Source organism: Lynx rufus, unplaced genomic scaffold, assembly GCF_022079265.1.
Source record: "Lynx rufus isolate CCGP_SWC_20201006 ecotype Redwood Valley unplaced genomic scaffold, mLynRuf1.p SCAF_15, whole genome shotgun sequence".
Lineage (NCBI taxonomy): Eukaryota > Metazoa > Chordata > Mammalia > Carnivora > Felidae > Lynx > Lynx rufus.
In genome coordinates, this window is record NW_025814829.1 from 22,321,098 (window position 1) to 22,335,919 (window position 14,822).

Consider the following 14,822-nt stretch of genomic DNA (forward strand, 5'->3'; position numbering starts at 1 on the left):
CTTCAATTACCTGCGCCTGGAATGTTCTCTCCCACACCTGTCTGGCCAACCCTCCCCCACCCTAGCCGCATTTCCTCCCGCTTCAGAGCCTCCCCGTACCTGGTTCTCATCACAGCATCTTTCCTTCTCTAGCGGTTGCTGAGCTCAAGTCTGCGCCACCGTCCGAGGTTTATGCACTTTTCGAACTAGGTCCGCCCTGTTCCCCGTGTAAAGACCTAAGGCAACAGCGGAATAAAGGTATTGCTCCAGAGCTCCAACCTCTCAGATCCAGCACACGCCCCATAGAGAAAGAGAGGGTCGAGCAGACCTGGAGGACTCGGACGACCGAGGATTTCCCTCCCTTTGGTTTTACAAACTGCCCAATGACCGGCTGTGGCGGGGATATTTCATAAGCTCCCGCCCAATAACGGAGAGGGGGGCGGGCCCCGGTGAGAACAAGACCCAATGAAAGACTAGCAGGGATCGGGGCCCTGTCCTGCCGCGGCCCAATGGGAGCGCCGCTGGGAGGCATGGCCGGCGGCTCGGCGGGGATATATAAGCCCCCCACTAGCCGCCCCGCACCGGGATTCGTGGTGTTGCTGGAGACTCGTAACGCGTCCGCAGTCAACGACCCTCCGCAAACGTCACCTGTCGGGAACAACCATGGTGAGAGGGAGCTGGGGGCACTCGCGGAGTGCACGGTGAGGGGGTACTGCACGGGAGAGCGTGCTGGGGGTGCCCGGGGGTCCCCGGTAGGGGCCGGCTGTGCGGCAAAGAGGGGAGGCCGGGGCGCCAAGCAGCTCAGGGTGTGAGGGGCTGCGCGGGGCTTCTCGGAGAGTTTGGCGGGGGTTCACGGTGACCACGGTGTGGGGGTTCTGCGGAAAGCCCGGGACGCCCGCGGCTTCCAAGCGCTGCTTTTCTGCGCCCCCTTCCCCGGGAGAGGCGGATGCGAGCTGGAGAAGTGCGCGCTCCAGCAGTGGACCGGAGAGAGGTGGCGCCGGGGCACGGGGTCGGCGGGGCGCGGGCGGGGCTCGTCCCGCGCTGAGCTCAGCCTGGGACCCCCAACCCCGGCCCCGCGGTGCAGCGCGCTGCGGAGTCAGGAACCTGGACCCGCCCGGGTTTCTCCCGCTGCGGCCCGGGACAAAGAGGCTCCCGCCCCCAGCTGCAGTCCCCGCCCACCTGTGAAGTCACACTCCCGCGCTGGAGGCCGGACCTGGGCGGACCTGCAAACTCCAGCAGGTTTCTCCAGTTCTGAACTGTTTCCCTGAATGCCTTTGTCTTGCGCGGCCCAACTCCGGCCAGAAATCAGACCTTGGCCCAGACCTGTCCGGGGGTGTCCGTGAGCTTCTGGTGCCTAAGGAGGAAAATCCTTTGCTGAGCTTCTGGTGCCCAAGCCCCTGAAGTCCCTCAGTTACATCGAGGAGCTCGGGGTGTGAACACAGACCCCAGGGCCTCACAGGTATCTTGATCCCCGCCTGTGTTCCGGGCAGTGTAAAGGCCCTGAGGCCGTCTTGCAGGACAACTGGTGAAATTGCCACACTATTGCCGACTGTCTTAGAAGACCCCCTCCGCGTCTGGGAAGCGTGTGGCCCTTTCAGACAGAGAGACTCAGGGTTGGGGGTGAAGGACCAGAAGACAGGAGAGTCTGTCCCTTGCAGGAGTTATCTCAGGAGGGCTGAAAGGTGGGGTGAGCTGCCTCCTTCGTGACTGTTGAGCAGTACTTCTCTGGATTGACTCTGTACTGCAGTGGGCAAGGACAAGTGTCCAGAGTCGGGGTATAGCCCCCCAAAAGGGGAGTTTCTGGGTAAACTTTCAAATTGGCTGTAACTCCAGAGCCACTTCCTCAGTTGATCCACAACAGACCTGATACTCTTCAGCACCTTCAGGGTGTGGAGGACCCAGAGTCCCCACCAGGGGAGACCCCTCCTCCTAGGGGTCCAGCGCTAGAGGCTCCTGGGGGGGGCCCATCTTGGTGTGTGAGACTCTGGCCTTCCTGTGCCACCCCAGCAGGCACACAAGGCACTAGTCAGTGGGATTTGGCTGCTTGGCATCAGTTTTTTCTAGTTCCTGCCCCTGAAGACCTAGGCTTAGCTGCCTTTGTTCTCAAGCCCTCAGAAAATGAAAAGAAAATGAGGTAGTTTGGCTCCCAGTGTGGGGAGGTCTGGAAAGGGAACCTAGTCTTTTGGGTTTCAGACCAGGCCTCGGGCTCCAGGGAGGAAAGATAAAAGGGTGCTTCCAGGGCCTTTTCAAGCCCCCCCCCCACCCTCCCTCCTCCATTCACACCACTGCTCTGCTTCCCCCAACAGCGCGAGTGTATCTCCATCCATGTGGGCCAGGCCGGGGTGCAGATGGGCAATGCCTGCTGGGAGCTCTACTGCCTGGAGCACAACATCCAGCCCAATGGCACCATGCCCAGCGACAAGGCACTGGGCAGCGGTGATGACTCCTTCAACACCTTCTTCAGTGAGACAGGGGCTGGCAAGCACGTGCCCCGGGCTGTCTTTGTGGACCTGGAACCTGCTGTCATAGGTGAGTGGGTGCTGTGGGGGGTTCCCCTCCTCTGGCCCACGTTTTTTTTTGCGAGCCCCAAAGTCTGTGGGGAGCTCTGCTTAGGGGGAAAAGCTCTTGAAATGCAGGCGACGCCCTGCCAAGAACAACACTGAAGTCTGTTGCTTTTGTCTAGACTCTGACTTCAGGAGGGGTCCTGGGGGCTTTCTGTGCTGAGAGGGGATATCAGTCAATCCTCTCTGCCCGGAGACTGCCAGATGTTTGAGTCAGGGGCCAGACCCGGAATGAAGACTGCAGAAAAGTGTGGATATGAAAGCAGAAACTTTAAACTTCCTTTCTCCTACCCACAGACTCTTGAGGATAATATTGCCTAAGGAACTGGGCACTGAGAACATTCTTAATGGCCCCCTGCTAAACTTTAACTGAACCGGGCCCCTTAATAGCATGTGGACCTATGTGAACTTGGCTGTTGCTGGCTCCCAGGGCGTTCTCTGCTGCTTCCTTTCTGCATCTGGATCTCCTCAGTTTCCTATTCCTGAAAACTTTCCCCCTCCCCCCATCTTTCTAAAGACATCTTTGTAGATGGTAAACGGTGGACTGGGTTTTCTGCATTAGTCTATGTTCTTATCCCAAGCAAAAGTCAAATGAGGGGCGCCAGGGTGACTCAGTCGGTTAAGCGTCTCACTCTTGATTTCAGCTCAGGTCATGATCTCCTGTCCATTCCCCGCCTCTCCGCGGGGCTCTATGCTGACAGCACAGAGCCTGCTTGGGATTCTCTCTCTCCCTCTCTCTCTCTGCCCCTCTGCATGCTCTCTCTCAAGATAAATAAATCTTTAAAAAAAAAAAAAAAAAGGTGAGATTCTCTTAGACATCCTCTGATTCCTCAGCAAGTACAAGTGGCTCTGAGGGCAGGGACTATTAAAGGCGCCCTGACCTACCCCCTCACAGGCCCAGGTAAGGACTTTGCAAGTGGGTCTCTGGAAGGCTGTTTGCTGTTCATGCTCCGTCTTGCGGTTACACCCAGGGGAGCTTAGCAGCCTAGGTCCTAGCGCCTGTGTCCTTGTGGGGGATGAGACCAGCATCTCTTACCTTTGCCCTCTTTCTTCCCCTCAAGATGGGGTAAGAACTGGCATTTATAGGCAGCTCTTCCACCCTGAGCAGCTGATATCTGGCAAGGAGGATGCTGCCAACAACTATGCCCGAGGCCACTACACTGTGGGGAAGGAGATCATCGATCTTGTGCTGGAGCGAATCCGAAAACTGGTGAGCGGACCAGGTGCCCTTGGCACCTGCAGGAGATCAATGTGTCTTTACCCTCCCTTCCTGGCCTGGGAGGCCTGCCGTGTGCGGAAGAAACGGAAACCACAGGCCTGTGGCTCTGACAGGAACCCCACGTGTCCTTACGGCTCCTTCCGCTTGTCTGTCTCCTTGGCTTCCCCTAGGGGGAGCTGTGTATCCTGGGTGTGGATCTAGGGCTAGCAGCCCGAATAACCTGTTCTACCCTGAGTCTGTGGACTCGGGCTTCCGGCCTGCTGGTGCCTCGCTATGCCAGGTCTAATTGTCCAATCCAAGCCTTCTTTGAGCTTTGATCCCTCTGTAGCCCCAGCAGGTAGGAGGAAGCTGCCTTGGCAGCCCGGCTTGTTCTTAGATTCCTAAACAGTACTTTTATGCCTGGGAGAGACTCCTGCTTACTGGTTAGTTTTTAACCGCTTCCCAGTTTACCTCATCCCTTGCCTGAGGCACTGAGAACCAGGAGTGAGGCCAACTAGGAGCCAGCACTTTGGCACCGGTCCTCTAGAGGGATTGTTCAGACATACTCTCTGCTGCTCCCTAGTCGAGACTGAGGACTTCCATTGACTTGAGGAATGGGATTCCATGCTTTCTAACGCAAAGTACCCCCTAGGCTTAGGATTTTCTAGAAGGGTTTTTCCGGGGGGGGGGGGGGTGTTTTTTGTTACCAGTTTGCATAAAGCCTGCTTTTAATGTATTTTTATTGAGAGGTAATTGGCATAGCATTAGTTTCAGGTGTACTACGTAATGAGTTGATAGACATATATATTGCAAATAAATAGAGTTTTTTTATACTATGATACCCATGTGTCCGGTATAGATTGATGCTCTTCTAGTCCAAGGCCCAGCTGTATCAGAAGTTACCATGTGTACTTGTTAAACCTACAGGTTCCCGGGTTCCACTCGGAAGTGAGGGGCCTGGGAACCTATATGTTCAACAGGATACCACCACTGCCTGCCCCCAACTCCCACTCTCCTGCAGCCAGGTGGCAGAGCTACTGAGCTGAGAGGGCCCAGCTCTCCGACTACAAGTCCTATGTCCTACCTGAGCCTCCCCTCCCCCCTCCCCTCACTTGCCACCACATGCACACAGCAGTGTCCTTCTGGGTCATCTGTCCCCTAGAACTCCAAACCCCTTGTAGGTATTCTCTTCTCACCTCTCCAGAGGCAAAGCAAAAGAGCATGAGAGAACTTTCTGGAGTCATGGAAATTTCTATATCTTGATTAGTTTGGTAATATAGGTATACACACTTGTCAAGCCATTCACTGTACGTGCAATAAAATGTATACACTTAAGTACAAGTTATGCTTCAAAGTTTTTTTTTTTCCTTCTAAATATAGAAGTGAATACTGTTGTAGTTGCATCACAGTAGCCTTGCAGACAGAAGAGCGTTGTCAGAAGAGGCGGGGGGGCGGGTGATAGGCCGTCTGTACCCTAACAGTGTTCTCTCCTACCCTAGACAGACCAGTGCACCGGGCTTCAGGGGTTCCTGATCTTCCATAGCTTTGGGGGTGGCACTGGCTCAGGCTTCACTTCCCTGTTGATGGAGCGGCTTTCTGTTGACTATGGCAAGAAGTCCAAGTTGGAATTTGCCATCTACCCCGCCCCCCAAGTGTCCACAGCGGTTGTAGAACCCTACAACTCTATTTTAACCACGCACACTACCCTGGAGCACTCAGACTGTGCCTTCATGGTGGACAACGAGGCCATCTATGACATCTGCCGCCGCAACCTGGACATCGAGCGCCCCACCTACACCAACCTCAACCGGCTCATCGGCCAGATTGTGTCCTCCATCACTGCCTCCCTGCGCTTCGATGGTGCCCTCAACGTGGACCTCACAGAGTTCCAGACCAACCTGGTGCCCTACCCCCGCATCCACTTTCCCCTGGTGACCTACTCCCCCATTGTCTCAGCCGAGAAGGCCTACCACGAGCAGCTGTCCGTGGCAGAGATCACCAACGCCTGCTTTGAACCCTCCAATCAGATGGTCAAGTGTGACCCTCGCCACGGCAAATACATGGCCTGCTGCATGCTCTACCGTGGAGAAGTGGTGCCCAAGGATGTGAACGCCGCTATTGCCACGATCAAGACCAAGCGCACCATCCAGTTTGTGGACTGGTGTCCCACGGGTTTCAAGGCAAGCCGGGAATGAAGCAGGGGAGGAGGGATTCGCATGCTGCCTGCGTACCTGCTAGAGGGGAGGTTCCTAGAGAGCCCCAGAGCATGGAAACAGAAGTGCTAGGGATGGGGAGAATCGGGCAAATCACGACTTTTTTATTTGACTTGAAAGCTTGCCCTCACAAAGGGAAAAGTAGGTTTCGTGTCTCTTAGCCTGGCAGATAGGCACTCCCTAGGTTTGCCAGTCAGGTCAGGGAACCCGTCGTTCACATGTGCCAGGGACATACCCCCAGAATCCGTCTCCTCGGAAGGGAGTGCTTTTGGAAGCGCAGAAAAGCCTACCATTCAGATAATGGGCAAGACGTGGGTCAGAAGTCTATGAATGCAATCTCTTGAGGAGTAATGAGGAAGAATCTGTTTATATGCCCCGTTCTTTCGTCAGTCTACATTCCCAGAGGGTACTGGGCATACGACCTAGTTTTAAGTTTTATGGGTTTTGTTCCAGTGTGCGCTTGGAAAGATTAAAGGTGGCAGCTGAGGCATTTAAGAAAAACACACAGCTTCCTTGCACTGTTGCAGACGTGACCACAACTGGAGGCGAGGCAGGGACTCCTGGTCATAAAGATAATAGCTGCTTGCTAGTTTTGAAGAGCTGTCCTGTAGCTCAGAACTAGAAACCAGGGGTAGGAAGTCTGGGAGGCGGATTCTCCCAGCTCCATATTAGGAAAGCTTTAGCTACTCAGAGGAAGAGTAGACCGCCTTCAGGAAATAGTAAGCTTGCTCTCATTAGAGGCATTAAGGGGGAAGCTGACCTTTTTTTTTTTTTTTTCCAAACACTGAATATGAAATGTATTTATACGTTCTGAATAGAGCAATGTCTAAAGTAGATTTTCCCAAGGTTTTCTATTTTTTTAAACTATTTTCTAAACTATAGGAAAGTGGAGAGATTAGTTAACAATCATATACCCACTACCTAGATTCAACATCTGACTCTGCTAGGTTTCCTTTATTTTTGCTTTGCTGATCCATATAAACTCATAGGTATTACACACAAGTTTGTTTTGTGTCTAACAAAATTAATAACACTTCTCTAAAGTAAGAATACCTAGTCAGTATTCAAACTTTCCCAATTTCCACAAATGTGCTCTATAGTCAGTGTTTCAAAGTCAGGGTATAATCAAGGATTAGGCATTATATTTGTCTCTTAAGTCTTTTTTTATTTTTAATGTTTATTTTTGAGAGAGAGAGAGAGAGAGAGAGAGACAGAGCACAAGCAGGGAAGGGGCAGGGAGAAAGGGAAACACAGAATCCGAAGCAGGCTCCAGGCTCTGAGCTGTCAGCACCGAGCCCGACGCAGGGCTCGAACTCACGAACTGTGAGATCACGACCTGAGCCGAAGTTGGACGCTTAACCAATTGAGCCACACAGGCACCCCCATCTCTTAAATCTTTTATTTTTTTTTTTTTAATTTTTTTTTTTTCAACGTTTATTTATTTTTGGGACAGAGAGAGACAGAGCATGAACGGGGGAGGGGCAGAGAAAGAGGGAGACACAGAATCGGAAACAGGCTCCAGGCTCCGAGCCATCAGCCCAGAGCCTGATGCGGGGCTCGAACCCACGGACCGCGAGATCGTGACCTGGCTGAAGTCGGACGCTTAACCGACTGCGCCACCCAGGCGCCCCTTAAATCTTTTAATGTAAAACATCCACCCTTTTTCTTGATGGTGACTTTGAAGGGACTAGTCTTACCATCTTGAAAGTCCACATTCTGGATTTGTTTTCTGGTGGTAGTTAACTTGTCCCGTTATCCCTGTGCTTCTTGCAGCCTGGCAAATGTCACACGCCGGTTGACCGGCCCCTTTCCCAGTTATGGGAACCCCTTCCAGGGAACACAGAACCCAGGGCTTACACTACTTGCTGTCTCTTCGTAGGTTGGCATTAACTACCAGCCGCCCACCGTGGTGCCCGGGGGAGACCTGGCCAAGGTGCAGCGGGCAGTCTGCATGCTGAGCAACACCACGGCCATCGCCGAGGCCTGGGCCCGCCTCGACCACAAGTTTGACCTGATGTATGCCAAACGGGCATTTGTGCACTGGTACGTGGGCGAGGGCATGGAGGAAGGAGAGTTCTCTGAGGCCCGAGAAGACCTGGCTGCCCTGGAGAAGGATTATGAAGAAGTGGGAACAGAGTCTATGGACGGCGAGGACGAGAGTGAGGAGTTCTAGGGGTCCCGGCACCTGCAACGCCTGGGCTCTCTCCCCGGTTTTGTGTCTCTCGTTCCACTGTTTCCCTAACCCCCTACAAATACAATCAATGTCTCAAGTGATGTGGAGCTCTGTGATGTGGAGTTCTGCCCAGCTGTGGGCCTTCACTAACTTTCCCAACTGCCTTGTTGCCCTTCTAAATTAAGGGCCAGGGTGGCCTCTGCCTCTAGGGATTGCAGCCAGGGGAATACCTAATGGAGGATCGATGGTGCTGTCCCGTGCAATCAGACCACCTGACAATGTTCAGGGGCTCAGGACCCGTGCTGTGGTGCTTTGACTTCATGTGGTGGTTCCCTGTGTATCCCCTTATCCCCAGCCCACCGCAAGGAAAGGTAAGCCTTGTAGAGGTTCTGGTGAAAGCTGCTGAAAGTTTATCTGTCCCCCCTGCCATTCTGGGGCAGAACGTCTGTCTCCATCTCAATGCCAGGAAGGAATCCAGCGTTTTAACCCCTCCTCCCTCCTCATGGCCAACAGAGGGCAGTAGAGGTTGAATCCACATGAATTCACAGGCCATTCTGCAGCAGCCATCTTACAATTTAGGGCTCTACCCCGATGCCATATAAGGGCACTGGGTCTAAGAACCAGCATTCCAAAAGACAGGGGTCTTTAGCCTGGGGCTGTGAACATCTGAAATAATTTTTAAAGTGATTATGAGCCTTTTAAGGCAAAAACTGTATTTTTTATTTTCAATAGGTGTCCCTGCTGAGAAAGGGACTATTTATTGTTCTAGGATCTAGCCACATAAAGTCTTAGAGATCAGTGCATCAGTCAGGAGAAGGGCCTGGCAGGAGCTAAGCAGTAAACTGGATGGACCCTTCTAGCACAGCCCAGGTTCAAGGAGGTTTCTCTTTAATGTGCTTAAAAAATCTCAGCCAGGCAGAAATGTATTCTCTGAAGAGGAGGGATATCTCCATGGGGCCAGGTTCTGCCCCTGGCAAGACCGTTGAGGAGAACCCAGCCCAGTCCCCCCCCCCCCCCCACACACACACCCAGATGGGTAGGACCTGTGTTTTTGGCCTAAATCTAACTGCTTTGATTTTCAAACATTTAATTCTAGCATTTCACTCAGATGTGTCTCTGCTTTTTTTAGGCACCAGTGAGCCTTGGGGCTACCTGAATGGGTCACTTAGTGACCTTGCTTTGGGTTCAGGGGACAAGTTTATTAATGTTAACCTAGGAACTAATCCCCAACATCAATGAGCCTTGCTTGATTGATCCCTGGGAGCGGTTTAGTATCCTACAACTCATTAGCACAGTGCTCAGATCCAGAAGACTTTGACCCCTACAGTGAAGCTGCATGTACTTAATAGGGGCTGTGGACCTATGCAAATTACCAGTCCCAGGCAATGGGTCTGTTTGTGAAGGTCCTCAAGGACTTAAGGGCTTGGGTTAGAGGTGAAGTTAAGGTATAGAAGGAAGGGGAGGAAGTTAGAAAAACCTGGCCAGTGCCCATTCAAGGACCTGGATCTGTCTGTGTTCAGCAAGTACATCCAGCCTGCTCTGCTGGTATCTTCATCCAGAAACCAAGAGCAGATATTTTTAACTCTTTCCCTGCTTTTTCCCTCCCTGGACACATGAATTCACACATACTAGCACTTCCTCTGTTGGTTCAAACCACCAAGTTGAGAGACCTCTCCTCCCCTACAAGTGCCCCAGGCGTTGGGAAGGAGAATGGCCAATGAGGGTTGGACACCTAACCCTGAGGCTCTCCTGTGATGAGAGACCAGATAAAGTGAGTCAGTTACAAGTGGGCGGAACAAACTAGATAATTTATTTGGATAAACCCGCAGCTGCCATTACCTTCTCTCATGGCCCCAAACTGGAATAAGTGTAAGTCACATTCTCTTTTCCCACTTCCTATATCCCTTTTCTGTGTAGATTTTCAAAATATGCAGGAAGAATCTTTGTTCAGTCTGTGTCTGGATTCAATGCCCCTCCCCCAACACCCACCACCGACCCCCAAACAGTCATTTCCCTGGGTCCCCAGAGAGAGCCTTGCCTGGGTTCCTTTCAAATTAGGAAGTCCTTGGTGGGTTAAGGATGGAGAAGTAGAGAAATTCTTGCCTGGGGAGTTGTGGTCTGAAATTTAAAGGCACTTAAGAGTCTTTTTTTTTTTTTTTTTTTTAATGTTTATTTATTTTGAGAGCCTGAGAGGGCGTGCGAGCAGGGTAGAGAGAGAGAGAGAGAAAGAGAATCCCGAGCAGACTCCGTGCTGTCAGCATGGAGCCCAACATGGGGCTCAAACCCACAAACTGAGACTGACCATGAAGCCCAAATCAAGAGTTAGATGCTCAACCTACTGAGCCAGCCAAGTGCCCTACGCACTTAGAGTCTTCACAAGTACTCTACTTAAAGCATGAGCCTAAAGTAAGCATTCCCCTTACTCAGCTGGGATTTTCTCGAAGGCATTTTTACTGGGGCTCGCGGCAGATGGACTCCGGTCCTGGCCACCACAGGGTCTACACCGGCAGGTACCACCACCTTCCGTTTGTGACTGACCCAGAACCCGGGAGCCCTGTGGAAAGTGGAGTCCTTGGAGAGCAGGGTGGTTATCCTGCTGGTGATCCAGAACAACGCTAAAAGGAATTAGCCTAAGTGACAGGGAAGTTTAGAGCACCTCCAAAGCAGCTAGCTCATATCAGAAGTTTAACAAAAAATACCTGTCCTCAAGAAAGTATAGAGGGGACAGGAGGGAGGCCTTGGCTGTTTCTCTCTCTCTCTCTCTGGTGCTGTTACTCACTAATGCCTGGTTTCCATGCTGTTCCTGCATATTCCCTGAACTGTGCCGGAACCACCCGGCACCAGAGCCTTTTAGATTCAACTGCTCTGGGGTGTAACTTTGTTTCCTTTTTGATGTGTCTGCCAGTTTTAAGGTAGAAGGCAGGATCCTGGGGATTTTTGACCAGGCTCGTTACTCTTGCCTCTTTCCTGCATCCTCACCTGCGGACCTTCCCAGGACTTCTAGTTCCTTGGCCTTTTGGAGTTCGTGACGCGAGTCCTCTTGTAGGCATTCGGTGCTAATGCACTAGCCCTCCCGCTTACCCATCCGCTGCCTCTCAAAGTCTTCCCTCTTGCCCAAAGCCGTCCGATTGGGGTGAGAAATGTGCATGGTGTGCCCAGAGGAGCCAGGAAGCCCCAGCTCCACCAGGGGGAGGCTTCTGGAAGGACTGGCACTTGAGCCAGATACTGAAGGTGGGTTGGGGTATAGAGAGAGGATGGGATGTTCAAGGCAGAGACAGGGAGAGGAAAAGCTATGGGTTAACACAGGTACATTAGATTCAAGGGACTGAGTAGTTTGTAGCTGAAACTTGAGACGGAAGAAGGGGAAGCTAGAAAAAAAGGTTGCAGTAAATGACCTTGATTTTACCTTTCTTTCCTGAATATGTATTGAGCGCCCACTACACAGCATGCATTACTCTAGATGCTATAGGGACCCAACCCATCGGGCAGCAAAGGAGTTTGAATTTTCTCCTGTATAAAATCTTCGGTGGCTGTCAAGGGCCAGCATCCAGGGATACGCTGTCCTGAAAGCAGTGGTTCTCAACCTGGGGTGATGTTGCAAGACCTTTATGGCTGTCCCAGCTGGGGGGTTGGGGGTGGGGGGTTGTGGCGTGCCGTGGGTAGACAGCAGGGCTGCTGCTCAACATCCTACAAAGCACAGGACAGACCTCCCCTCAACAAAGAATTGTCCCGCCCGACCCGCCCGAAAGTGTCACTAGTGCTGAGAGGGGCGGGTTACCACGCACAGCGAGGTGGAGGGAGAGAGGCGTTTGTAGTAATCCAGGTGATGGATATTGCCTCAACCAGAGCAGTGAGACAGGGAAGAGAAGGGGTCAGAAACCCAGTACTTAGTGATCAGTTGATGAGGCACGTGGAGAGAGTTGTGGATGACTGGATTTCTGCCTTGGACCGCATGAGATGCTGTCCTTCCGCGTTATTCCATTTAGATTTGGAGATGAACTCCGCTTTCGACACTGAATTAGTCTTCTAAGGCCGCCATATACAAAGTACCACAGACTGGGGGCGGGGCTTCCACAACAGAAATGCATTTTCTCAGGATTCTGGAGGCTGGAAGTCCGAGATCAAAGTTCTCAGCAGGATTGGTTTCTTCTGAAGCTCCTCTCCTTGCTTTATAGATGGCCGTCCTCTCCCTGCGTTTTCACATGGTCTTCCCTCTGTGCCTGTCTGTGTCCTAATTTTCTCTTACAAGGACACCAGTCATATAGGACTCACCCCTACGCCTTTATCTTAATTACCTCTTTAAAGGTCCTATCTCCAGGGGTGCCTGGGTGGCTCAGTTGGTTAAGTGTCCGACTTCGGCTCAGGTTTGGATCTTGCGATTTGAACCCCACATTGGGCTCTGTGCTGACAGCTTGGAGCCCTGGAACCAGCTTCGGATTCCGTGTCTCCCTTTCTCTCTGTCCCTCCACAACTTGCACTCTGTCTCTCTCAAAAATAAACATTTTTTTAAAAAATCCTATCTCCAAATACAGTACCACTGGGAGGTATTTCAGCACATGAATTTTGTGGGAGCACAATTCAGCCTCTAACAGATGTTGAGCTGAAGTTGCCTGGGGGCTGGCCAGATGCTCTGAAACCCAGGAAGTCAGGATTTGAGGGTCAGGGCGTGAGGTCACCAGTGGAGAGTACAGAAGGACAGAGAGTACAGAAAGACACCTCAATGCTGCAGCCCACGGGGGCAGAGACTCCCCAGCCCAGGGGAGAGGACAGTCGCAGAAGGCAAGGGTGCAGGCTGTGTTTTAGTCCTCAGCCATAGTGTCAGCAGCAACCGGGCAGATGGCCACTTGTGCGGCTACACCTGTAGGTGGGAGGTCAGAATGCCTGGCTTCTCTTTTTTTACTTAAAGTATAAGAATTCACCTTTGAGTCATTCACATGAACGGCAGCAAAGGAGGTAGACACTATTCAAGGCTTTCGATCTTCTGGGGGAGTGGGAAGAGGCATCTAAATCCACCAGGCGTCCTTGAGGGCCCTGGGAATCTGCAAATGGCCAGTTTGTCCAGCCGCAGACATTGCCCCACCCCCTCTGAACCCTCAGGGCCCTAGACCCCTCAACACGGCCACTACCAAGGGGTCCTGGCACACAGGGCCCGGAACCTACTGCCACCTGAGTCTAAGCTTAGAAGGAAAGAAACAGGAAGAAGATATGTGCACAGATCACAGCATAATGTGGCAAAGATGAGTAGAAATGGGCATAGAGCCTGGAAACTAGGTAGAGAGTCTCAGTGGGGTGGCCAGGCAGACCAGGAAGGAACGAGGCAGAGGGCACAGCATGATATCAGAACTACTACAGCTAGCTTTCTTTTTCTAATGCCAGGGCTGACAGTTCAGGGCAGAGTGGTGGGAAACAGGTGAAAATTCAACGGGAGCAGGCAGGCCCTGTCTTCAGAGAACAGCTACCTCCTGACCCCAACAAGAGGTCCCTGTAAAGAGTGACAAGAAAGGACTCTTGTGCCTGAGCCTTTGAGGGCAAGGTCTGTGCTTTAGTCACACTTCACATAGTGCTAGCCCCTGATGTGTATTTGGGTACTGAGTTAGGTTGAAGGACTCTGGTGTCGGGAAAATGGGAGCCAGAGCGGGGGTGGGGGGGCAGAGAAAGATGATGATCGCCTAAGACCTCGGAAGTCTGGGAATTAGGGTTCACAGAGCGCCTGGATGGCTCAGCTGGTTAAGCGTCCAACTCTCGATTGCAACAAGGTCATGATCTCACAGTTCGTGAGATTGAGCCCCATGTCCGGTTCTGCACTGGCAGCGCAGAGCCTGCTTGGGATTCTCTCTCTCCTTTCTCTCTCTGCCCCTCCCCTGCTCTCACTTTCAAAAATAATAATTTGGTTGTTTTTTTTTTAAAGTCCGGGAGTTAAGGTTCAAGGGATGGTTATAAATGCTGCTAACTGACCATACGCCTGACTGCTTATTTCCCACTTCACAATAAGGCTGGCTCGTTCTTACTGGAGAGAAGGAACAAAGTTGGAAACGAAACTGGTGACGGAGCTCTGGGCCCACGCCTCAATAGAGACTGCTTTTGCCACCTCCTGGGGCATTCTGACCCCGCCCCGAGTAGCAGCCTGGGCGCTCTGGATGCTTGCTCCGCCACGGACTCAAACACCTGCTCAGAAAGACCTGGCAGGACTCAGCTGAGGTAGCAGCATCGGATTCCCTCATTGACAGGAAGGAAGGGGGAGCCTGCAGAGAGTACGTGCTTCCTCTCCCCTCCTCACCGCAGCCCTGGAGAAGAAAGTGGAGCAGGCTGGGAAGACAGATCACCCACCTGTCAGAGAAGGGGTGGAGACCTTGTCAAGTAATTCTCCCCTCTGGACACTCCTTGTCTGTAAGTGGAGGGACGCGGACCAGATGTCCAGTTAAGGATACTTCCGTGTCTCTATGCACAAGGACACAGAACTTAGGCGGCAAGGAAGAAATCCAGGGATGGGGTTGTCCAAGGTGTAGGCACCCCCCATGCACAGTCTTTCTTGCTGATCTAGAGTCTGCTTCTTCCCATCAAGTCTGAGCAGGCTCCCTGCCCCGGGCAGGCTCCTCGGAAGGTTGTGGCTTGCCTGCCCTGGGAGGGGCTGCTTTTAGACTACCGCATCAGAAAGTCAGCAGGCAAGGCCCACACAGGATTTCATGCAGCAGCAACTA

The 14,822-nt window shown here is 52.4% G+C and overlaps 1 protein-coding gene across 1 annotated transcript; it reads left to right on the forward strand.

Moving 5' to 3' along the window:
* Nucleotides 1-444: 444 nt before the first annotated feature.
* LOC124510016 (tubulin alpha-8 chain-like) lies at nt 445-8,225 on the forward strand. The gene is given in 5 exon segments (XM_047076674.1): nt 445-645; nt 2,286-2,508; nt 3,602-3,750; nt 5,238-5,918; nt 7,831-8,225. Coding segments are annotated over 5 exon segments (1,548 nt in total). The 3' UTR covers nt 8,125-8,225.
* Nucleotides 8,226-14,822: the final 6,597 nt, after the last annotated feature.